General features: G+C 32.8%; 2 protein-coding genes and 1 long non-coding RNA gene across 6 annotated transcripts; 1 reads left to right on the top strand and 2 right to left on the bottom strand.

Annotated features, from left to right (window-relative positions):
- Positions 1 to 4,203: 4,203 nt before the first annotated feature.
- On the bottom strand, positions 4,204 to 5,399 carry LOC114579286. The gene is made up of 2 exons (XR_003700200.1): positions 4,549 to 5,399; positions 4,204 to 4,437 (listed from the first exon to the last, which is right to left on the bottom strand). It is a non-coding gene; the product is annotated as an uncharacterized LOC114579286 (long non-coding RNA).
- A 554-nt stretch (positions 5,400 to 5,953) lies between these two features.
- Positions 5,954 to 6,999, top strand: LOC114579282 (H/ACA ribonucleoprotein complex subunit 1-like). The gene is made up of 2 exons (XM_028693342.1): positions 5,954 to 6,089; positions 6,746 to 6,999. The coding sequence occupies exons 1-2, from the start codon at positions 5,954 to 5,956 to the stop codon at positions 6,997 to 6,999; spliced, it is 390 nt and encodes a 129-aa protein (XP_028549175.1).
- Positions 7,000 to 12,948: 5,949 nt separating this feature from the next.
- On the bottom strand, positions 12,949 to 21,621 carry LOC110099119 (spastin). Of its 4 annotated transcripts, XM_020826175.2 has the most exons (15): positions 21,349 to 21,621; positions 20,937 to 21,240; positions 20,742 to 20,833; positions 20,597 to 20,613; positions 19,271 to 19,505; positions 19,089 to 19,184; positions 18,790 to 18,905; positions 18,625 to 18,710; positions 17,741 to 17,877; positions 17,348 to 17,397; positions 16,831 to 16,921; positions 16,276 to 16,311; positions 16,101 to 16,198; positions 13,207 to 13,357; positions 12,949 to 13,095 (listed from the first exon to the last, which is right to left on the bottom strand). In XM_020826175.2, the coding sequence occupies exons 2-14, from the start codon at positions 21,236 to 21,238 to the stop codon at positions 13,241 to 13,243; spliced, it is 1,473 nt and encodes a 490-aa protein (XP_020681834.1). In that variant the 5' UTR covers positions 21,239 to 21,240; positions 21,349 to 21,621; the 3' UTR covers positions 12,949 to 13,095; positions 13,207 to 13,240. The 4 variants fall into 4 exon arrangements, with proteins under 4 accessions (XP_020681834.1, XP_028549217.1, XP_020681833.1 ...); XM_028693384.1 differs by having other exon boundaries at positions 12,949 to 13,357; positions 21,438 to 21,621; XM_020826174.2 differs by having other exon boundaries at positions 12,949 to 13,357.
- Positions 21,622 to 23,548: the final 1,927 nt, after the last annotated feature.

Genomic DNA, 23,548 nt, shown 5'->3' on the forward strand with positions numbered 1-23,548 from the left:
TAAATTAGGAATATCTAGAAATAAATCAAGAGTTGCACAAATTAGAGTTATAGACGAGTCATTATACCTAGGGAGATAAAGGGGAGACCCTTATACTTTTCTTATGTGGGCTCCAAAAATTCGCGCCCCAGCCTCTCTGCGGACCCCTTTCTTCTTTCTTTGTTCGGGTCGCCAAGGTGAGTTTTAACACTTAAGTTCATAGGCAAATTTTCAGAAGGCAGAATAGGTTTTGAATTAGATATTACTCAGAGATTTCACCCTCATTTTGTGAGGACTTTATGATTTGAGTTCAAGTTTCTTATAGGCGCAAGCCCCTATAGTTAATTACCTCTCCCGATAACGAGAGAGAACTTTCGATTAAGGCTAGTCATCAAATAAATACATAATATCTGGTGTATAGTAGTAGCATCATTTGATAATTGAGAAATTAATATTTAAAAATGGCAATTCAATACCTTGCACTTAAAGCGGATGGTGGAGAAAGTGGTGATAAACTCGATCATGATCCAATGGTTCCGTCGTCCCGGGTCATCTTCACCTCTGTCTACTTAGGCTTCATTTCGGACAGCTTTTTTGTTGCTTTCTAAAACAGATTTTTAGTATAAAAATTTCTTGAATTAGAAAATTTTATAATTTTATATTAGAAAATCATTTTAAGAAGCAACACGAAAGCTATCTCAAACAAAGCCTTAGTTAGAGGAGGTAGTCGACCCAACCTAACAGAAAGATTATTGTCAGCATCCATAGGTTGCTTCGTCCAAAGGTATCTTATAGACCTGGGGTGAATATTTGTATAAGGGGACAAATTTGAATCCACCTTAGCTAAAAGAGGACTTTGTGTCCTATCGATCATATCCTATTGATTCATTACTCAAGGATTTGAAACCATTATGGAGCATATGACCTATAACCATGAACACAATTTAGTGGTGCTATTTGACGACAAAACTAACCGGTTCAGAGGGTCCCGATCATAACCGTTTATCTGTGATGTCATTTAACGGTGAAACCACTGATTAGATGACACGTGCCACATTCTTATTAGCAAGAGATAGATTGAGAATGAATCATAATGATATTCTTGACCAGATATTATCTCTGTTTGAGCTAAAGTGATTTTTAAACTTATCCACCTCGTCAAATTGTTGGAGATGGTGAAAATATTTTACTTTAAGTGTATAGTATTTTAATTAAATTTTGAATTTTTTATGAATTTTGAAAATTTGGATTTTTATGGACATTTGAAAATTTGAGAGGTATTTTTAAATGTTTGGTGCCCCATCCAGTTGAGATCTTCTGTCAACATGGCCATCATCGGGATATTTATGGGCTATCTCATTTTGTTGGTCGAATTTTGTCGACTCTGTCTATTTATTGATAGAGGATCTGATGCTTTAGGTCTTTATTGGTGAATTTTCTTTGTTAAAAAACTTGAATGCCTAATATGAACATATAAGACAAATATATTGGTAGATGTCGCCATCGTATATTTTTTTGATAGTTCGATACGTGTCGACTCTTATCTATTCACATAGAATGATCAGGCTCAACCTTAAGTTCATTTTTTGACCTATGCAGCATCCTCAGATGTCACGTGTGTACCTACAACACGTTTGTTGTGACTTATGCAGGTTTATACTTTTATAATTGTTAACATCTTATTTAAAAAAGTGAGGAACATCTTATTACATATAGTAAAACTCAGATTTATTATTTTCTTATAAGAAAAATATATAGTTTAAATTGTAAAGATTATAAAATTATTTTGAGTGAATTTTTTTAGTATCAAAAGAAAAACTTATAATAGTAGAAATAATTGATGGTTGAATCAAAATATAAAATAAAATAGAAAAAAATAAGAAACTTTATTATAAAAAATAATTTTGATGTAAACTCAAAAAATTGGGAAAGCCATAAAGAGGTCTATAAGGAGTCTAAAAAAATAATTTGTGATTAAAAGAATTTAGTTTTTAATAATTTATATAGTATATTAGATACTAAGGAGGGTGAAAGATATATGTAGAAATTAGCAAAATAAAGAGAGAGGAAAAATAAGGATTTAGTTCAAGTAAAGTGCATTAAGGATAAAGATAAAAAAATGATTTTATTAGAAGAGGATATTTAATAAAGGTGGATGAGATATTTTAATAAACTTTCCAATGAAGATTGTAAAAATATGATTGATTTTAGTGACTTAGCACCCTAAATGAAAATAGAGATTTTTATTTTTATCGGCATATTAATAAAACCAATGTTAGAGAGGCTTTAAAGAAAATGAAGTGTGAAAAAGTTATTGGACCTAATAATATTCTAATAGATGTATAAAAAGATGTCATATGAGTGGAGTATGTTGATTTCTATTTTAAGAATAGAGGTGATGCATAAGAGTGTACGAAACATAAAGGAATTAAGTTAATATGTCATACTTCAAACTATGAGAGAGAGTTATTGAGCATAGGTTGCGACGTGATACTAATAATTCTCAAAATCAATTTGAATTTATGTCAGGTAAGTCAACTATGAAAGTTATACATTTATTGAGAGGTTTGATGAAGAAGTATAGAAAGAATAATGAAGATCTACAAATGATATTTATTGATTTAAAGAAAGCTTATGATAAAATTTCAAAAAAAAAGTGCTATAAAGAGTTCTAGAAAAGAAAATGTGTTAATAATGCTTATACTCAAGTCATTAAGACTATGCATGCATGAGTTGTTGTATTCAAACATAAGTTGATTTGACCAAGTATTTTTTTATTTCAATTGGATTACATCAAGGATCAGCTTTAAGCACATATCTTTTTGTTTTAGTCATGGATGTTCTTACTAGACATTTGCAAAAGGAAGTATCTGGTGTATGTTTTTTTGCTGACAATATTCTTCTTGTTGATAAGATTATAGAGGGAGTTGAAAATAAACTTAAATTATGGAGGTCAAACTAAGAGTCTAAAGGTTTTCATTTGAGTAGATCTAAAATCAAATACATAGAGTGAAATTTTAGTAGTAATAGTTCTAGTGAAGGAATTATGATTTTGGATGATTAAGTCATTAATAAGAGCACACATTTTAGATATCTTTGATCTATTGTCCATAGTGATGGTGAAATAGATAGAGATATTATTAGTATAATTCAAGTTGGATGGTTGCAGTGGAGGAATGCATTGGGTCTATTGTGTGATAGAAAAATATCTCTCAAACTTAAGAGAAAACTCTATAAGACAGTGGTGAGACATGCAGTGCGTTATGGCGTAGAATGTTGGCCATTAAAAGAGAAGCATAATATTAAGTTAAGTGTTGTAGAGATGAGGATGCTCAGGTGGCTTTACTCTTAGAGATAGAATGTGAAACCATCATATACGTGAAAAGATTATAGTTTTGGTGGCAGATAATATTAGAGAGAGTTGCCTTGGATGGTTTGGTCACTTAAACATCGGTCTTCCGATGACCCGGTTAGGAGAGTAGATGTATTAGATTTGGCCTATGTTAAAAAATATAGAGATATATCTAAAAAGACTTTATCAGAAAATATTAGAAATGATCTTTTTTATTAGATTTAAATAAGAATTTGACTTTTAACAGGATACAATGGAGAAAAAGAATTCATGTAACCTATCTCATGTAGTCGGATAAATGATTGATATTGTTATTATTATTGTTGTATTGAATATGATATAAGTTAATTAATGTGATTGTAACAACAATTGCTAGCAAAAATTACATTATCTTATCTTTTCTAATTATACCCTCCAACTATAGATTAAACTATCACAGATTTCACATACACAAGACCTCAAACCTATAACCCATCTTGATGATGATAACCTAACTACTAAACAAAAAAGAATAATATTTATTCTCATCTTTCATTTTGATAAACATTATCCTAATATTCTATTTCAACTTACTATCAATAACTTAAATCTACTTTAGACTCTTATAACATAATTTACATAATTATGATTATATATAATTTAATTTTATCTTATCACATTACTCCTAAATTACTTAACCATTTAACCACCAAATCTAACTTCATAATCTATATCATTACATATACTTTATCAATCACTATAATATTCTCTTATCACATTATACCAATCCCTTCTTCATTTAAATCACCCAATCTTACTAAATTATATATCATATATAATCTCAATATTTAACCTATCAAATCAATCCAAGTTAATAATTCCTAGAAAATCCATACAGAACGATAGCCTTCTTGTCATTAATCAATTCAGTCCTAAAATTCAGCAGAACAATCCTACAGTTTACCTGAACCACAAGAATCTACAAGAAAATATTTCATTCATGGGACCTTCAAATTCTGCTTGGATGCAAATAAACTATTGTAATAATTCAAGATTCTTACATGGATAAACGTGCAGAGAAAGATGATTCAGCGAGCTGCCGCTATTTTCACTGATCTTTGCATAAACTGCATGAACAATGTTAAATGGCGCATATAAATGAAATAATAATAAATCATTGCAGTAGCAGTTATAACTGACCAAGTATAACTCTCTGGGAGGATACTATGTCATTTTACCTATAATTGTAATTATTTACTTGTACTAATCTACTTAGTTTGAGCCAAATTCCATGTTCCACTGTTCAAGCTCTTCCCACCTGCTCTTCTGTAAACTGGGTCTGATAACAGCCATTGCTTTCTTGAAGTCTTCGTAGCTTAATGGCCGCACCTGAAAAAGCAAGAAGGCCATTTATGCCAACAGTAACTGCTAAAGTTCCTCCTTGATTGAATAATAAAATTCTAAATGATCGAACTGAATGTCAGATTTCAGTAGTTGCAAATTTCAGCAATTCAACTCCCATGGCCGCATGGATTTGTTTGGATGGAAGGAAATGGAGGAAATGCAAATGTATTTTACTATGCAACTTCATCTTAGATGTTTGATTCCGATGTAATTAATAGGTAGTTGAATTTATCTTTAAAATGTTAATAAATATTTTTTTTCCATTGATAATTTCCTATCAAACCTTTATGAAAAATGAAAAGAAAATTTTATTGGATCAATCGTTTGTGACTAATGTCTCCTCCTAACAAATAAAAAATTCAATTTCTCATCAACCAAACAACAAAGAAATTTTTTTCTTCACATTATTTCTCAATCAAACACGTGGGTGAAAACTAATCACATATCAATTCCTATACCCGTTTCCATTTCTAAGGAAAAATTAAAAAAGGAACTTATCAGCCTGAACGGTTAAATCTTCTTGACTTAACAGATAAGCGTACAATGTTTAAAAACGTAGGCGGTAACATTTGTAACAACTCAAATTTTGGTAAAAGAAATTCAAACCCTTATTTAATTAAAGCTTAAGTACTGTTAAATAAAATCAACAGTATTGATTTAAATATTAAATTTTTCTGAATAGATGTGTTCATTGGTGTGGATAAAGAGAATAGCAGTTTTAGAGTGCCACTCCTTCATCTTATCATTTAGTGCAGAATTACTGAACGGGATAAGGACTTAGTACCTCTTATGTAGCAAGTTCGGTTCTACACTCTCACCCGAGACTATAGAGGATGCCGCTATTCCTGTATAGGAAATTCGCGGTTCTCCTTTAGGAAGAAGCGGAACAGGATGGCTGAAGCAAGAGGCGGAAAAGGCTCTGGCTGAAGCAAGAGGCGAAACTGGTTGAAGTCAGAAGCACAAGTTGGGTTTGGAAATATCAACTACAGGCCGAAGGAGTATAAGAAAATGCATCATTTCAGTATCTGGCAATTACATATATTATCCTATTAATAATATGGAAATTTATAAACATTGTAATCAAGGATTTGATGCGATTAATATGGACTTCTGTAATAAATTGTAGTTTGATTTCTATGTGAGAAGGAAGTGAGAACATTGAAGGAAGAATAAAACTTGAGGAAAAGAAAATCAAGGTAAGCTCGTTTGGCATGCGCCTAAGGTAGATTTCCTATGGTAATGGAAGTTTTTACAGAGGTTATAACTTATGATATTATAGATAAATTTGATCATATGCAAAGAGAGAGCTTTGAAGTGACTTACAATCGAAGAAGAATTCAAGGTAGAGGATTGAAGGAAATTCCTCGTCAAGAAGGTAAGTGATGCAAAATAAATTCTAAAAGTAATTTTTGTAAATTTATAATTGTTTACCACTAATTTACCGAGTTAAAGAAAAAATGAATTATAAGTTATTTATTTTGATTTATGATGTTCTTATCCAAGTTTTCAAATATGATTAATCGCTCATATAATCTCAGCATGTGAGTTCAAATTGAGGCTTATTACGTTCATCTAAATGTTTTCCTAATTAATAATGTTTTCGAAAGAGGTCATTTTTCTTGTTTATTATATGCATATTCATGGTATAAAGATTTTGATATAAATGATTAAGAAATCATATAGTAAAGCAAGTATGACCTGTGATTATGAAAGAATGTTGAATACTAAATTAATGTAAATTTTGGCTATATATGATGTATATTTTACCAAAGTAATTGAGATAAAAGGGTTCTCATATAAGAACTACATGGTAAGTGGGGCAAAAGGGATCCTAGGAATTATGGTACCTGCTTAGCAGGTGGGGAAAAAGGGACCCCAAAGAGGCAAAAGGACCCTCTATGAGTTTCAATGGCGATAATGCCAGATTTACCTGGGCTCTATTGAATAAACTTAAGAAATTCTAGCCAAATCTTTTTATATTTGTTCATCAATTATTTACACTTGACGTTAGCTTAATCTCCAAATTTTCAGGTCAGGAAAATGCTAGTATGGTGGCCATTGAGGTTTTGAAGAAACTTCCTGCCTTGCAGGAGAGGGATAAGAACAGTAGACCCGGAGGCGGTGGCGGGAGCAGATTCGGTGGTGGCGGCAGATTCGGAGGTGGTGGTGGTAAATTTGGAGGGAGAGGCAAAGATGGCGGCGGTGGTAGTTTTGGCCGTAGGGGTGGAGGGTTCGGTGGCGGTCGGGGAGGAGGCGGCGGGAGAAATTTCAGCAGAAGAAACTGAAGCTTATTTCAATTATATCAGTAACATGATAGTTTATATTGTTACATGGTAATTGCCTGTTTCCATTTTTGGCGGCAAAATTTTATGGCTGCAATAGAGCTGTTTTATGGCTGATTATCAGTGCTTTTTAAAGTATGGATTTGTTTAAGATGACAACCAAAGCTGCTATTTTTTATTATTTAAATGAATGAATTTATGTAACTTCATATTTGGTTTGTTTAAGCTATAAATGCATCAATATTTTTCATTCAAGATTTGCATTATCTGCTTTGCTTATCTTACAGCTGATAATAAAATCGGTAAATCAGTGTTATTTTTTGTAATTGAAGGTCTGTGTAATTGAGTTCTTTGTTAACTTGTTTGTTAAAATGGTAAATTGATTGCTGTTACAAATAGTGATGGCCATGTGTTGATTACTGTTAGAAATCTACTGCATATTTGTTTTTTAGCTTTAATTAAAAAGAAAGATGTTTTGTTTTTTTTTTTTTAATTTGTTTAATTATATTGAAATTAGTTTTTGTTTGGGATGGTTTTCTCATTATTTCTTAAAATAGTTTTATAGCATAATAATTTTCAGTTCAAGAAATTTTTGTACTAAAAATTAATTATAAAAAATAGTAAGAAAACATAAATAATATTTTAATTTTAATTTGATGGGTTCAAATATGGAATTTATGATGTCCTTCAGATGATTTGATCTTGAAAATTTCATAGTTAAGTCAAATTTATTGATTTATGTATCATTATAAATCTATTTAAACTCAAATCAAATTTAATGATTTTTTTAAACATGTTTAGGGCACAGTTATTGAACTTTAATGATGAAATGTTTTCTATGCTATATCAGGCAATTTGGATTGATTTAATGTACCTAATGTGTTTGGAATGTAGATTCTAATTCGATTTACTGTTATCTAAAAATAGATCGATTAGGCTGATTTTTAAATACCACATAAATTTTCCACAACTGGTGTTCATTTGACTACTTATTTTCTGTTTTTGGTGCAAGAGTTGGTGGCTTTGGTAAATTGTTTTGCAGGAAAAAAATTAAAAAAAAAAAATCATTGAAGATTGATAAAGCTTCTTGTTGGTTCTCCATGTTAATCTCATGAGCTCATATGCCTCATATGTGATTCATTAGTGATTTACCTAGGCTGGGCCCCCAGCCCACGAATTCGTGTGCATGTGTTGCTTAAGTGCTTGATAGTTTGATTGAATGTTAGTTTTTTTTTTTTTTTTTTACTATCTTTTTTTAGTAATGGAGCTTAATTAGAGCTCTACTATAGAAATATATAATAAATTAATTTGTCATATAAATTATTTATTTTATTGAGAATTTTATTGAGTTTCTCACCAACTGGTAAATCAATGTCAAACACTCAAACCCTCTACAGATTATTATAAAGTATACTGCACACCATAAAGCTTATCACCACACTACTAGTTAGTTGAGATTTTGGAAAAATAAATAAATTCATATGTATATTTAGGCTTCATTTGAGATGATTTTCTTATTACTTTATAAATCAGCTTTTTAGTATAAAATTTTCTTAAAAAAAAAAAAACAAAAAAAAAAACAATAGCCAAAAGCAGTCTCAAACGGAGTTTTTTTTTATATTTCATTATAATTTACTTATTTTGTTTAGGGTTAAGTAGACCCATCCATCGTATATTGAAGATGGTAATAGATCAATCCAAGTTAGACTCACTATAAGCTTCAATAAGGTTTAAATACATAATGTTTGAGGTATGATGTGAATATTATTTGTTATTACCAGATTAGGTTTTGAATTAGATATTACTCAGAGATTTCATGCTCATTTTGTGAGGACTTTATGATCTGAGTTCAAGTTTCTTATAGGCGCAAGCCCCTATAGTTAATTACCCCTCCCGATAACGAGAGAGAACTTTCGATTAAGGCTAGTCATCGAATAAATAAATAATATATGGTGTATAGTAGTAGCATGATTTGATAATTGAGAATTTAATATTTAAAAATGGCAATTCAATACCTTGCACTTAAAGCGGATGGTGGAGGGAGTGATGATAAACTCGATCAAGATCCCATGGTTCCATCGTCCCGGGTCATCTTCACCTCTGTCTACTTAGGCTTCATTTGGGACAGCTTTTTTGTTGCTTTCTAAAACAGCTTTTTAGTATAAAAATTTTTTGTATTAGAAAATTTTATATTCGAAAGCCATTTTAAGAAGCAATATGAAAGCTATCCCAAACAAAGCCTTTAAAGGAGGTAGTCGACCCAACCTGACAAAATGAATATTGTCGGCATCCATATGTTGCTTCGTCCAAAGGTATCTTGTAGACCTGTGGTGAATATTTGTATAAGGAGACAAATTTGAATCCACCTTAACTAAAAGAGGGCTTTGTGCCCTATCGATCATATCCTATTGATTCATTACTCAAGTAATTGAAACCATTGGGGAGCATACTCTGACCATGACCGCAATTTAGTTGTGCCATTTGATGACAAAACTAGCCGGTTCAGAGGGTCCTGATCATAACTGTTTATCTATGATGCCATTTGACAGTGAAACCACTGATTAGATGACATGTGCCACATTTTTATTAGCAAGAGATAGATTGAGAATGAATCGTAATGATATTCTCGATCATATATTATCTCTTTATGAGCTAGAGTGATTTTTAAACTTATCAACCTCTGCAAATTGATGCGAATGGTGAAAATATTTTATTTTAAGTGTCTAGTATTTTGATTAAATTTTAAAAATTTTATGATTTTTGAAAATTTGGATTTTTATGGCCATTTGAAAATTTGAGATGTATTTTTGAATGTTTGGTGCCCCATCCAGTTAAAATCTTCTATCAACATGACCATCATCGGGATATTTATGGGCTATCCCATTTTGTTGGTCGAATTTTGTCGACTCTGTCTATTTACTGATAGAGGATCTAATTTATTGTCGGCTTTAGATCTTTATTGGTGAATTTTCTTTGTTAAAAAACTTGAATGCCTAATATGAACGTATAAGACAAACACATCGGTCGATGTCGCCACCGTATATTTGTTTGATAATTTGAACCATGTCGACTCCTATCTATTCACATAGAATGATCGGGCTCAACCTTAAGTTCATTTTTTGACCTGCGAAGCATCCTCAAACGTCACGTGTACCTACAACACGCTTGCCGAGACTTATACAAGTTTATACTTTTATAATTGTTAACATCTTATTTAAAAAAGAGAGGAACATCTTATTACATATAGTAAAACTCAAATTTATTATTTTCTTATAAGAAAAATATATAGTTTAAATGGTAAAGATTATAAAATTATTTTCAGTGAATTTTTTTAGTATCAAAAGAAAAGCTTATAATAGTATAAATAATTGATGATTGAATCAAAATATAAAAGAAAATAGAGAAAAATAAGAAACTTTATTATAAAAAATAGTTTTGATGTAAACTCAAAAAATTGGGAAAGACATAAAGAGGTCTATAAGGAGTCTAAAAAAATAATTTGTGATTAAAAGAATTTAATTTTTAATAACTTATATAATATATTAGATACTAAGGAGGGTAAAAGATAAATGTAGAAATTATCTAAATAAAGAGATAGGAAAAATAAAGATTTAGTTCAAGTGAAGTGCATTAAGGATGAAGATAAAAAATGATTTTATTAGAAGAGGATATTTAATAAAGGTAGATGAGATATTTTAATAAACTTTTTAATGAAGATTGTAAAAATATGATTGATTTTAGTGACTTAGCACCCTAAATAAAATTAGAGATTCTTATTTTTATCTGCATATTAATAAAACCAACGTTAGAGAGACTTCAAAGAAAATGAAATGTGAAAAAGTTATTGGACCTAATGATATTCCAATATATGTATGAAAATGCTTAGGGGATGAACGAATTTATTGGATTACAAAAATTTTCAATATTATTTTGAAGACTAAAAAGATGTCATATGAGTGGAGTATGTTGATTTCTATTTTAAGAATAGAGGTGATGCATAAGAGTGTACGAAACATAAAGGAATTAAGTTAATATGTCATACTTCAAAACTATGAGAGAGAATTATTGAGCATAGGTTACCACGTGATACTAATAATTCTCAAAATCAATTTGAATTTATGTCGGGTAAGTCAACTATGAAAGCTATACATTTATTGAGAGGCTTGATGGAGAAGTATATAGAGAATAATGAGGATCTACAAATGAAATTTATTGATTTAAAGAAAGCTTATGATAAAATTCCAAAAGAAGTGCTATAAAGAGTTCTAGAAAAGGAAAGGGGTTAATAATGCTTATACTCAAGTCATTAAGGATATGCATGCATGAGTTGTTGTGTTCAAACAAAAGTTGATTTGACCAAGTATTTTTCAATTTCAATTGGATTACATCAAGGATCAGCTTTAAGTACATATCTTTTTGTTTTAGTCATGGATGTTCTTACTAGACATTTGCAAGAGGATGTACACTGGACACTGGTTTATGTTTTTTGCTGACAATATTCTTCTTGTTGATAAGACTATAGAGAGAGTTGAAAATAAACTTAAATTATGGAGGTCAAACTAAGAGTCCAAAGGTTTTCATTTGAGTAGATCTAAAATCGAATACATAGAGTGAAATTTAGTAGTAATAGTTCTAGTGAAGGAATTATGATTTTGATTGATCAAGTCATTAATAAGAGCGCACATTTTAGATATCTCTGGTCTATTGTCCATAGTGATGGTGAAATAGATGGAAATATTATTAATAGAATTCAAGTTAGATGGTTGCAGTGGAGGAATGCATTGGGTCTATTGTGTGATAGAAAAATATCTCTCAAACTTAAGAGAAAATTCTATAAGACAGTGGTGAGACATGCAGTGCGTTATGGCGTAAAGAATTCTAAGAATAGAAGAATTTCTCTTTTAATGCTGGCCATTAAAAGAGAAGCATAATATTAAGTTAAGTGTTGTAGAGATGAGGATGCTCAGGTGGCTTTACTCTTAGAGATAGAATGTGAAACTAGCATATACGTGAAAAGATTAAAGTAGTTCTGGTGGCAGATAATATTTGAGAGAGTTGCCTTGGATGGTTTGGTCACTTAAACATCGGTCTTCCGATGACCCGGTCAGGAGAGTAGATTTATTAGATTTGACCTATGTTAAAAAAATATAGAGATATACCTAAAAAGGCTTGATCAGAAAATATTACAAATGATCTTTTTTATTAGATTTAAATAAGAATTTGACTTTTAACAAGATACAATGGAGAAAAAGAATTCATGTAACCTACCTCATGTAGTCGGATAAATGCTTGATGTTGTTATTATTGTTGTTGTATTGAATATGATATAAGTTAATTAATGTGATTGTAACAACAATTGCTAGCAAAAATTACATTATCTTATCTTTTCTAATTATACCCTCCAACTATAGATTAAACTATCACAGATTTCACATACAAGACCCTAAACCTATAACCCATCTTGATGATGATAACCTAAGCTCCCAACTACTAAACAAAAAAGAACAATATTTATTCTCATCTTTCATTTTGATAAACATTATCCTAATATTCTATTTCAACTTACTATCAATAACTTAAATCTACTTTAGACTCTTATAACATAATTTACATAATTATGATTATATATAATTTAATTTTATCTTATCACATTACTCCTAAATTACTTAACCATTTAACCACCAAATCTAACTTCATAATCTATATCATTACATATACTTTATCAATCACTATAATATTCTCTTATCACATTATACCAATCCCTTCTTCATTTAAATCACCCAATCTTACTAAATTATATATCATATATAATCTCAATATTTAACCTATCAAATCAATCCAAGTTAATAATTCCTAGAAAATCCATACAGAACGATAGCCTTCTTGTCATTAATCAATTCAGTCCTAAAATTCAGCAGAACAATCCTACAGTTTACCTGAACCACAAGAATCTACAAGAAAATATTTCATTCATGGGACCTTCAAATTCTGCTTGGATGCAAATAAACTATTGTAATAATTCAAGATTCTTACATGGATAAACGTGCAGAGAAAGATGATTCAGCGAGCTGTTGCTATTTTCACTGATCTTTGCATAAACTGCATGAACAATGTTAAATGGCGCATATAAATGAAATAATAAATAATCATTGCAGTAGCAGTTATAACTGACCAAGTATAACTCTCTGGGAGGATACTATGTCATTTTACCTATAATTGTAATTATTTACTTGTACTAATCTACTTAGTTTGAGCCAAATTCCATGTTCCACTGTTCAAGCTCTTCCCACCTGCTCTTCTGTAAACTGGGTCTGATAACAGCCATTGCTTTCTTGAAGTCTTCGTAGCTTAATGGCCGCACCTGAAAAAGCAAGAAGGCCATTTATGCCAACAGTAACTGCTAAAGTTCCTCCTTGATTGAATAATAAAATTCTAAATGATCGAACTGAATGTCAGATTTCAGAAGCTGCAAATTTCAGCAATTCAACTGCCATGGCCGCATGGATTTGTTTGGATGGAAGGAAATGGAGGAAATGCAAATGTATTTTACTATGCAACTTCATCTTAGATGTTTGATTCCGATGTAATTAATAGGTAGTTGAATTTATCTTTAAAATGTTAATAAATATTTTTTTTCCATTGATAATTTCCTATCAAACCTTTATGAAAAATGAAAAGAAAATTTTATTGGATCAATCGTTTGTGACTAATGTCTCCTCCTAACAAATAAAAAATTCAATTTCTCATCAACCAAACAACAAAGAAATTTTTTTCTTCACATTATTTCTCAATCAAACACGTGGGTGAAAACTAATCACATATCAATTCCTATACCCGTTTCCATTTCTAAGGAAAAATTAAAAAAGGAACTTATCAGCCTGAACGGTTAAATCTTCTTGACTTAACAGATAAGCGTACAATGTTTAAAAACGTAGGCGGTAACATTTGTAACAACTCAAATTTTGGTAAAAGAAATTCAAACCCTTATTTAATTAAAGCTTAAGTACTGTTAAATAAAATCAACAGTATTGATTTAAATATTAAATTTTTCTGAATAGATGTGTTCATTGGTGTGGATAAAGAGAATAGCAGTTTTAGAGTGCCACTCCTTCATCTTATCATTTAGTGCAGAATTACTGAACGGGATAAGGACTTAGTACCTCTTATGTAGCAAGTTCGGTTCTACACTCTCACCCGAGACTATAGAGGATGCCGCTATTCCTGTATAGGAAATTCGCGGTTCTCCTTTAGGAAGAAGCGGAACAGGATGGCTGAAGCAAGAGGCGGAAAAGGCTCTGGCTGAAGCAAGAGGCGAAACTGGTTGAAGTCAGAAGCACAAGTTGGGTTTGGAAATATCAACTACAGGCCGAAGGAGTATAAGAAAATGCATCATTTCAGTATCTGGCAATTACATATATTATCCTATTAATAATATGGAAATTTATAAACATTGTAATCAAGGATTTGATGCGATTAATATGGACTTCTGTAATAAATTGTAGTTTGATTTCTATGTGAGAAGGAAGTGAGAACATTGAAGGAAGAATAAAACTTGAGGAAAAGAAAATCAAGGTAAGCTCGTTTGGCATGCGCCTAAGGTAGATTTCCTATGGTAATGGAAGTTTTTACAGAGGTTATAACTTATGATATTATAGATAAATTTGATCATATGCAAAGAGAGAGCTTTGAAGTGACTTACAATCGAAGAAGAATTCAAGGTAGAGGATTGAAGGAAATTCCTCGTTAAGAAGGTAAGTGATACAAAATAAATTCTAAAAGTAATTTTTGTAAATTTATAATTGTTTACCACTTATTTACCGAGTTAAAAAAAATTGAATTATAAGTTATTTATTTTGCTTTATGATGTTCTTATCCAAGTTTTTAAATATGATTAATCGCTCATATAATCTCAGCATGTGAGTTCAAATTGAGGCTTATTACGTTCATCTAAATGTTTTCCTAATTAATAATGTTTTCGAAAGAGGTCATTTTTCTTGTTTATTATATGCATATTCATGGTATAAAGATTTTGATATAAATGATTAAGAAATCATATAGTAAAGCAAGTATGACCTGTGATTATGAAAGAATGTTGAATACTAAATTAATGTAAATTTTGGCTATATATGATGTATATTTTACCAAAGTAATTGAGATAAAAGGGTTCTCATATAAGAACTACATGGTAAGTGGGGCAAAAGGGATCCTAGGAATTATGGTACCTGCTTAGCAGGTGGGGAAAAAGGGACCCCAAAGAGGCAAAAGGACCCTCTATGAGTTTCAATGGCGATAATGCCAGATTTACCTGGGCTCTATTGAATAAACTTAAGAAATTCTAGCCAAATCTTTCACAGAAAATTTATATTCAATAGAAATCCAAAAGCAATGAAGCATAATGTTTAGTATGACTTTTAAATGTTTTCAATAATGATTTCACTGTTATAATTATTCATGTTATGCTATTTTAATTGTTAGTATTAATTGTTAATTAATTCTGCATAACTTTTTGAGTCTCACAGCTCACTAGTACTTTTCTTACTAGTTGTTTTTATAGGAAAAGAGAAAGGAAAAGTAGAAAAAGTTTGATATGCAGGTATTTAAGTTTTTTTGTTAATGTTTATTTTATATTTGAAAGTCTACTTGTGAGGTTAGTAAACAATTGAAAATGTTGTGTTACTTTGTATTTGTTTGGATTTCCTTAGTGGCACTGTACTAAGTCTTTGAAAAAAAAAATTTTGGGAACTTTTATATGCATCCTTTGTTATATTAAATATTGTTTATATAATATCTGACATAGATATGGAAAATAAAGAATTGATTGAGAGATTATATGATGGAAATGTTATGGTTAATCTTGTTACATTCTATTGTACTGTTATGGAGTACTGTGAGGTGTTACAACATTTATCACAAAAAACTTCTGAAATATAACAGAGAAATTCAACAAAGCATTCAAAAGAAATGAAAGCACGAAAATAGCCTCTTCAATAAAACATAAGCCTGCATATATTACCCCATCTCAATATACCTTTTATTCAAAAGAAACAAAAGAATGGCACAGTGGTAGTATTCCAAATAAATGGAAGATACTCATTAGTGAGCACCTGATTAGGCTGTACAGTCAGAATTTTGGAACCCAATTCTCTGATTGGCATCATTGCAGCTTCTTCACACAATGCTTGCAAATCACTTCCGGAATAGCCTAAGCAAAAGCTCAAAACATGGTCACATATACAGAGCTTTCTGCATAGTCTTGATAAGAACTGACCGAGTACATACCTTCAGTGTCCTTGACAAGTCTGTCCAAATCAGCATCTGTAAAGGAACAATGTTGTCAAAAAATATTTGAAGCGAAACAATGTTCCACTTTGTAGTCAATAAGATTTCCCAGTAAGGCCAACATTTTTTAACGAAGGGTAATATCTTATCAGCAAGAATAAGCAGTAGTATAGGACACTGACCAATGATGCCAAGGAGGCTGTGAAGATTATATAGGACACAGGAAAATTTTGCAAATTAATAGAAACATTTCAAAAGAAGGGATCACCAGAAGTTACACAATCCAATGTGCGAACAATACATGGCCCATCCCTTCGCAGACCTAGTTAACAATTCTCTCAATACCATCTTGACAAAAAGAATGCTTAGAAAATGCTTGGCCTAAGAAGATCCAGAATTGAACTCTATGTGTAATGGCTTATCATTTCCAATGTCTTAGTGAAGACATGAACAACTTAAGTGCTTTAAATGAGACCATTTTTACATATAGTCGAGAACTCAGGGATAAAATTGCTGACTATAATGATGACCATGGATTCAGAAAAGCTCACTTACTTGGCAAGGAAAATGCTTGTCCTTTAAGTTTGTTCTTGAAAAGAAGTCTCCGAACACTTTGATCTGGGAGAGGTATGTATATTCTCTTTACCTGGTTTTAAAATGCCATCAAGTGGTTATAAAGTTATAAAATATAGGCCAAAAAAATGAAAAGATTTTGTTAACATGGAACAAAAAAATCATATTAGCACATTAAACTATAGCGTGTTCTGCAAGAAAAACTGTATACGACTTTCACACTTGGATTCACATTCAACATTAGCCTTTAAACAATGGCTCTTTTCCATGAAAAAGGATGAATGTATGCTAAAATTGTATTTCAGCTATATCAAGTTTAACCATGCAAGCAGCATATTTTTATTTATATGAAAGTCTACTTGACCAAGCAAACAACAACAAGCAACCTATTTAGGACTATTCCTCTATGAACAGACCAAAAAAAAATCCCCACAATCTAACATGCACGGATTTGATCAACTATAGGAAAATATTACAGGCATGTACACAAGAAACTCACCAGTCTTCGTAGAACAGCATCATCCAGCTCTTGTGGCTTGTTAGTAGCACCTGCATCAACATTTATCTATAGTCCTAAGACTTCTGTTCTTGATTTTAAGCCAAGTACAATACAAGTAAAATGAAATAAGCAGTCAATAAGGTAGACAAGCAAATAACGAACAACCAAGAAATTGGGGGCCTTTTAGGTTTTTGTGTTCTGCTGGTCATTGCAACTTTCTTAAGAGTTTGGCATGCTAAGATAGGCCAGTCCTACTTTCAAATTAAACACAGTACTGTACTGCATCAATCAGATGAAAGACAAATATATGATTTTTTTTTTTTTTTAAGACAAATAGATGATAGATTGAGAAAAGGATTAGCGAACACTCTGTAAATAGTCAGGCAACCTCACCTATAACGATTACCAGGTCACTTTGATTAGAGGTCACTCCGTCAAACTGTACCAGGAATTCCGATTTTAACCTTCTGCTTGAGTCATTCTCATTGGCTAGTCTCGAGGATAATAAACTATCTATCTGGAAACATAACCTGGAATTGAGTTTAATATAAAACAGGAAAAGCATGTTGCAGCTAAAATTATCAAAAATATTACCATCTGGTCAATATTGCACTCCCAGCACAATCTTTTATCATGTTATCAAGCATTTCACTTTTACCACTATACTACCTCAGTAATCAACATCACCATCCATATCAGTCTCTAATCATCATCATCATCATTAGCCTTATCCCAACTATCTAGGATTATGAATTCTCATTTTTCATTAGTTCTTGTTAAGTGTTGTTTATGGTGTTAAATTTATTCTTCATAATTCAAACAACTTTTATCCATAATCTTGGTTTATTAATTTTCCTTCCTAAACCTCTAACACTTCTTTCATTTACTCGCCTAATGGGTGTGTTTTCTATCCTTTGTTGATATGATTCTCTAGTAAGATAATAAATACCTTCTAAATTGAAGTCCCTATATCAACATATCCATCCAACATCTTAAGAAACATATGCAGAAACTCCTTAAATTGGGAGAGCCGAGCTACCTCTCTAATTATAGATCACTTATATTTTATCTTTTCCTTCATATATAATCCAATAAAAAATGTCTTGAGTGTTCTTCTTCATCCTTTACTTGTTACCGATTTTTGCTTTGTTAAGATTGAATATTCAACCAAAGTTTTTCAAGTTCTGCATCTACTTCGCATCAGTGTAGTTGTGCTTTAACTTTACAGTAATGAGCATGGAATAAAGAACTAATAGAAAAGGAAAAAGGAGGCATACCTCATCCATAAAAATAACACTCGGCTGCTTAGAAACAGCAACCATGAAAAGAGTCCGGACAAGTTTTTCTGCCTCTCCAACCTGCCCTGTCATCATATTTTTCGGTCACTTTTCATCACTGAAAAGCTTGAATAGAAAGTAGTGAAATATATGCTAATAACAAACCCATTTAGATGTCAAGGAGGATGCAGAAACATTGAAGAATGTAGCCTCTGACTCCGAAGCAACAGCCTTGGCGAGCATTGTCTTACCATTTCCCGGCGGGCCAAAGAGGAGCAGACCTGAGTATAAGTAGAAATTTTGATCATAGAGGCTAGGTATTTCACATGACCAAGAAAAATCAAACAAACACACTTCAAATGATTCTGAGACACCCGGAACAGAACACGAGCACCTTAGCCCAAAGGATAAGCATCTAAGAGGTTTTTCTGCTAGAGGTTGGGATACTAGGTACAAAGATATACCTCTCGGAGGTTTCCGCAGTCCAGTAAACAAGTCCCTTCTCTTTGTTGGCAGGATTACCATTTCCAAAAGGGTTTGTTTTGCTTTTTCCAGCCCAGCTGCAAACAGTTACAAAACAAGGCTAAACAATACTACCAGAATTTTGAAACAATACCTGAATATAAATTATTCCCCGACTTCTTACCAACATCATCCCACTTTACAGAAGGGCTTTTATCAACAATGGCTGAATTTATCATTTCAACTAATTTGGCATCATAACCACCAGAAGAATCTTTAATGTTTTGTGGGCCTTTACTACTATCACTCTTGTTTCCTGAGCCACCACTCTTCACACTTGGTGAATTTTGTAGTGGAGCTTTTTGTGTACCTGATACTATAGATGACGCTTTTCCAGTTGGTGAGTGGCTTGTGCTAGCCTAAACAAAAACACATGTCAGAAAGAAGAATGAGGGTGAATAACATGTTGGTGCTTTCCATCATTTCCATGTCAAAATTTATAAACATGTTTGAGCACAACACTTTTATATCTCACACCCTTTGATAGTGTAGCAATGAATAAGAACAATCTTGCATAACATAAGGACAATCTACAGCGTATAAAATTAAAATAATTTCATAAAAGAAAATATCATAAGGACAATCTTGCATAACATAGAAGGCTAGACTAATTTGAGACATAATTGCAAATTCATGAAATGTTTATGGAACAATTGGCGATTCATTTTGGCTGCATGCATTCACATCATTATCCCAACTATTTGGTTTGAATATACAAATAATCATTCTCTATTTATTCTAGTATGGAATTACAACAAGTGTTATATCTCTTTTGTGCAAATCATTTAACACAATTTTTATTCGTATTATACTTGGTCTACCCATTGTCTTTCATAATTCCTTGACGCTAATTTATATACCCATCTTATGAGGGCATTTTTACCCTTTTTGCACCCCTATCAAAACCAAATAAGATTATTTTCTACCACCATAACTTCAACAAATGTTACTCCCACTCCCTCTAACCAACTCATTCCTCAATATATCTATAAGTTAACTTTTTTGTTACCCAGCCTCAGACTCTAGACAGCATAGTCAGCCAATAACATAATTGTAAAGGTTACAGGTAAATCTCCATAATATTTTTTCATCGTATAATACTATGAACCATTGCTCTATTTTAACAATTTATATTCACTCTACAAGTTATATCATCATTTATATCCCCATTTCATACAAAAATGCATGCGCTGAATCAAGAAAGAAATACATCAAATTGTGCACTCCGAGAAGCGAGAAAGTCACTTAAAATTGAGTTCTTCAGCCAACTATTTATGCTTGCATGCTAGTCCTATTCTCCTTGTCAATGCAGAAATTTTAATCTCTAACAGTCATACGCTCTCTATAGATTCAACAAACTGCTGAAATTCACCGGACTTCAAAAGAACAAGATATTCAAACATAAAAATATATATCATGTAACTTACAATTCTGATAGACTAATCCATACCTTCACTGGCGACGTACCTGCCAAAACAACAATCTATTAATACGTTCAGCTTTTACAGACAAATTATAGAGCTCCAAACCAAACATTAGTTCACAGAGATCAATTCCAAGATTATAATTCACATGTAAGGATAGAAGACAATTACCTGTTCTCCGACATAAAACTTGCAATCTCTCAGATACCTGCCCCTGCCATTTCGAAATCTTTTGTTGATAGTCCTTTACTTGGCGATGATCGCTGACGAGCACCAATATTTTTAGTTGAATCAAAATACTTCAAATAAATAAAAGAAGTGGTGAATTGGGTGTGAATTGCTTTAGGAACGGAAAACAAACCAGACCTCGAAGATAGTGCCGGAGGTAACCGGGCAGCCTTTGCTTCAAGCATCACCCGCTGAGCGTTTCTATAGTGCGTGATGGCATCGTCGATGAGGACCCATTCCTCAGCACGCACTGCCTTATCAATCTCCTCCTTGGCCAATTCAAAGTAGCCCTTCAGTTTGAGGACGACCCGCTCGTTAACAACCGAGGGAGCTTCCATCACCTCCGCGGAAGCCGGTGGCGGGGGAGAAGAAGAAGAAACCGATGTAGCAGAGGAAAATAAAGAGGAGAAGGAATCAGCAAGGTCCTTGAAGAAGCTCATTCCTGCATGAAAATCGAAATAGCCAAGGTTTCTATACATCGAGGTCGTGACCTACAGATAAACAAGTAGAAGAAGAAGAAGAAGAATTGAGAGAGTAGCGTTCGGATTACCCGATAGCGTCGTGAAGGTTGGAAGTTTTCAACAAAACAGTCATGATCCGGCCTCCGGGGATCTAGTTCATGAAAAGACGGAAGAGTACCAGAAATCTTTGGAGAACACGCCGTGATAGTTGAGTAGTTTTGCTTCCCGGTTTCTGATCTTGAAGAAAATTACTTCCGAGACAGCTAGAAGGGTCGCTTCTCGCAAGGGAGGATGGTCGAGCAGAACCTTGAATCGGAAATGCGTCATACGCAAGCGAGTCGAGCCGAGAAATTATTAGGTGTTTTTATTCTATTTCAGTAGCATTCGACGCCATCATATTTATAGGTAATACTTAAAATTATTTATTATTTACTCATATTATATTTAAATTTTAAAACAATACAAAAAATATATCAACTTTTTAGATCTCTTTATTACCCTTCCATCTATCATGCACAGGAGTTTTTATTGGGTGCCGAGTGCGGACGTAGTTCTGTATGTGCAAACAAGTAGTATCGCGCCACGTGGAGCCCATTTTGACCCCACCGTATTGAGGAGAGCGTGTGCTCTGTTTACCTGATAACCCGATAACACGAACCATTTGATCTACTTCAAAAAATGCGCGGTGCCCATATCTTCGAGAACATCTGAAACGTCGCTTCCTTCTTTCTTTTTCGGGCGATTTGCTAGACTACAGTCCATCTTCCACAAGGAGAAGTTGCAGGTTGTATTTTTCGAACGAAGCTAGTTCATCTTCTACTCTAGGCCTGCTGAGCTTCATCGCGGCAATGGGAAAGGTTTGATTTTCTTAAGTTTTATGCATTTTTCGATATTTTTGACCTTTTAGGGTTTAGTTTGAATGATGTTGTGAATGCCATTTGCCCGTTAGATTGTGTGACAAAATGTACCGCTGGGTATTGTTGGGTACCGGTCGGTACCGCTGCGTTATCCGAATGTGTACCCAGCGGTACCTTCCCGATTAAGCTATGAAATTTCTGGTTAAGCTCGGTACCAGTCGGTACCTCAAGGTACTACTCGGTACCTCTCGGTACCAGTCAGTACCTCTAGGTACCGAATTGTATACATAGGTAACGACCGGTTCGTAGATGTACGAAACTGGAATTTAATTTAGCCTAATCAATAACGCAGGGATATGTGCCGAAGATTAGTTTCCGTTGCAGAACGTCAACCTTCAGAGAAGTATGTGATCATTTAGTGGAAATATTTGGCGAGAACTTCGTTGAAAGTTTGAAGCAATATAATCTGCATCATTTTCTTTTTATGCCCCGTCTAGTGCAGAATGTGCCGTTGGTTTACAAGTTGTTGTCCTGCTGGGATAGTAAGAAACAATGCTTTGTCATTAAGGATAAGATTTTACAATTCACTGCCGATGAAGTTGCTATGATTTTAGGATTACCAAACAGAGGAAACAACTTTGAAATTGGTAGTGCTAGAATAACAGGTAAATCAGCCAATGATATTAGGAAGGAGGTGATTAGTTTGGATGAATCTACAAAAATGCCCGATGTTTTGAAGAAATTCATCATTTTTTTGCTGTCAAACTTATTTTTTCCTCTGCACAACTATCGAACACCAGCCTCTGTCATCAGTGTGGCTCGAAATGTTGAGAAATTTTTATCGTACAATTGGCCGGATTCAATCAGAGAATTCCTTGTTGCTGACTTTAACGCCATTGCAAAAAAGATGAAGAAAGGACAGCCACTCGGTTACCTGAATGGATTTGTTCATATTATAATTGTGAGTGCTTCGAATTTAAATTGTTTTGTATTAAATTGTTAGATATATTTTACGTTGATTTTCTTATGTATTAGTTCAGATCTGGTTTCTTGAACATTATACACTCCACGAACCATTGAACTCGAAGGCAAGACCAAGGTTTCTCCGCTGGGGATCCGATGTAGTTTATAACGACGCAGATGCATCTAGTTTATTAGATGGTCTTGAAGTTGGTCATTTATTAACTTCTTTTGATGCTATAACAACTGAGGAGAGGGCTTTATTAGCAAACACTCCAAAACAGACCCCACAGACTTCACCAGACAAAGTTCCTAACAAAGATCTCATCTTGCACACACCTCATGAACATCTTCATACACCCCCAACATCTCCTACACCCCAGAGTCCTCTAAGGCAAAGCACCCCGCCCCCAAGCCCAGTTCGGCCGCCCCCTAGCCCAATCAGTCCTGTTGGACCAAGCACTCAAACACC

This window comes from Dendrobium catenatum, unplaced genomic scaffold, assembly GCF_001605985.2.
Source record: "Dendrobium catenatum unplaced genomic scaffold, ASM160598v2 fragScaff_scaffold_264, whole genome shotgun sequence".
Classification (NCBI taxonomy): Eukaryota; Viridiplantae; Streptophyta; class Magnoliopsida; order Asparagales; family Orchidaceae; genus Dendrobium; species Dendrobium catenatum.

Excerpts from the sequence above, each read along its gene's own strand:
- LOC114579282 (XM_028693342.1), top strand. The coding sequence starts at position 5,954 with ATGGAAGTTTTTACAGAGGTTATAACTTATGATATTATAGATAAATTT. Across the intron at positions 6,090-6,745 it reads GGAAATTCCTCGTCAAGAAG|GTCAGGAAAATGCTAGTATG; the intron begins GTAAGTGATGCA and ends CCAAATTTTCAG.
- LOC110099119 (XM_028693384.1), bottom strand. The coding sequence starts at position 21,238 with ATGAGCTTCTTCAAGGACCTTGCTGATTCCTTCTCCTCTTTATTTTCC. Across the intron at positions 16,199-16,275 it reads ACTTGTCAAGGACACTGAAG|GCTATTCCGGAAGTGATTTG; the intron begins GTATGTACTCGG and ends GCTTTTGCTTAG. Across the intron at positions 13,358-16,100 it reads TGACTGTACAGCCTAATCAG|GTGCGGCCATTAAGCTACGA; the intron begins GTGCTCACTAAT and ends TTGCTTTTTCAG.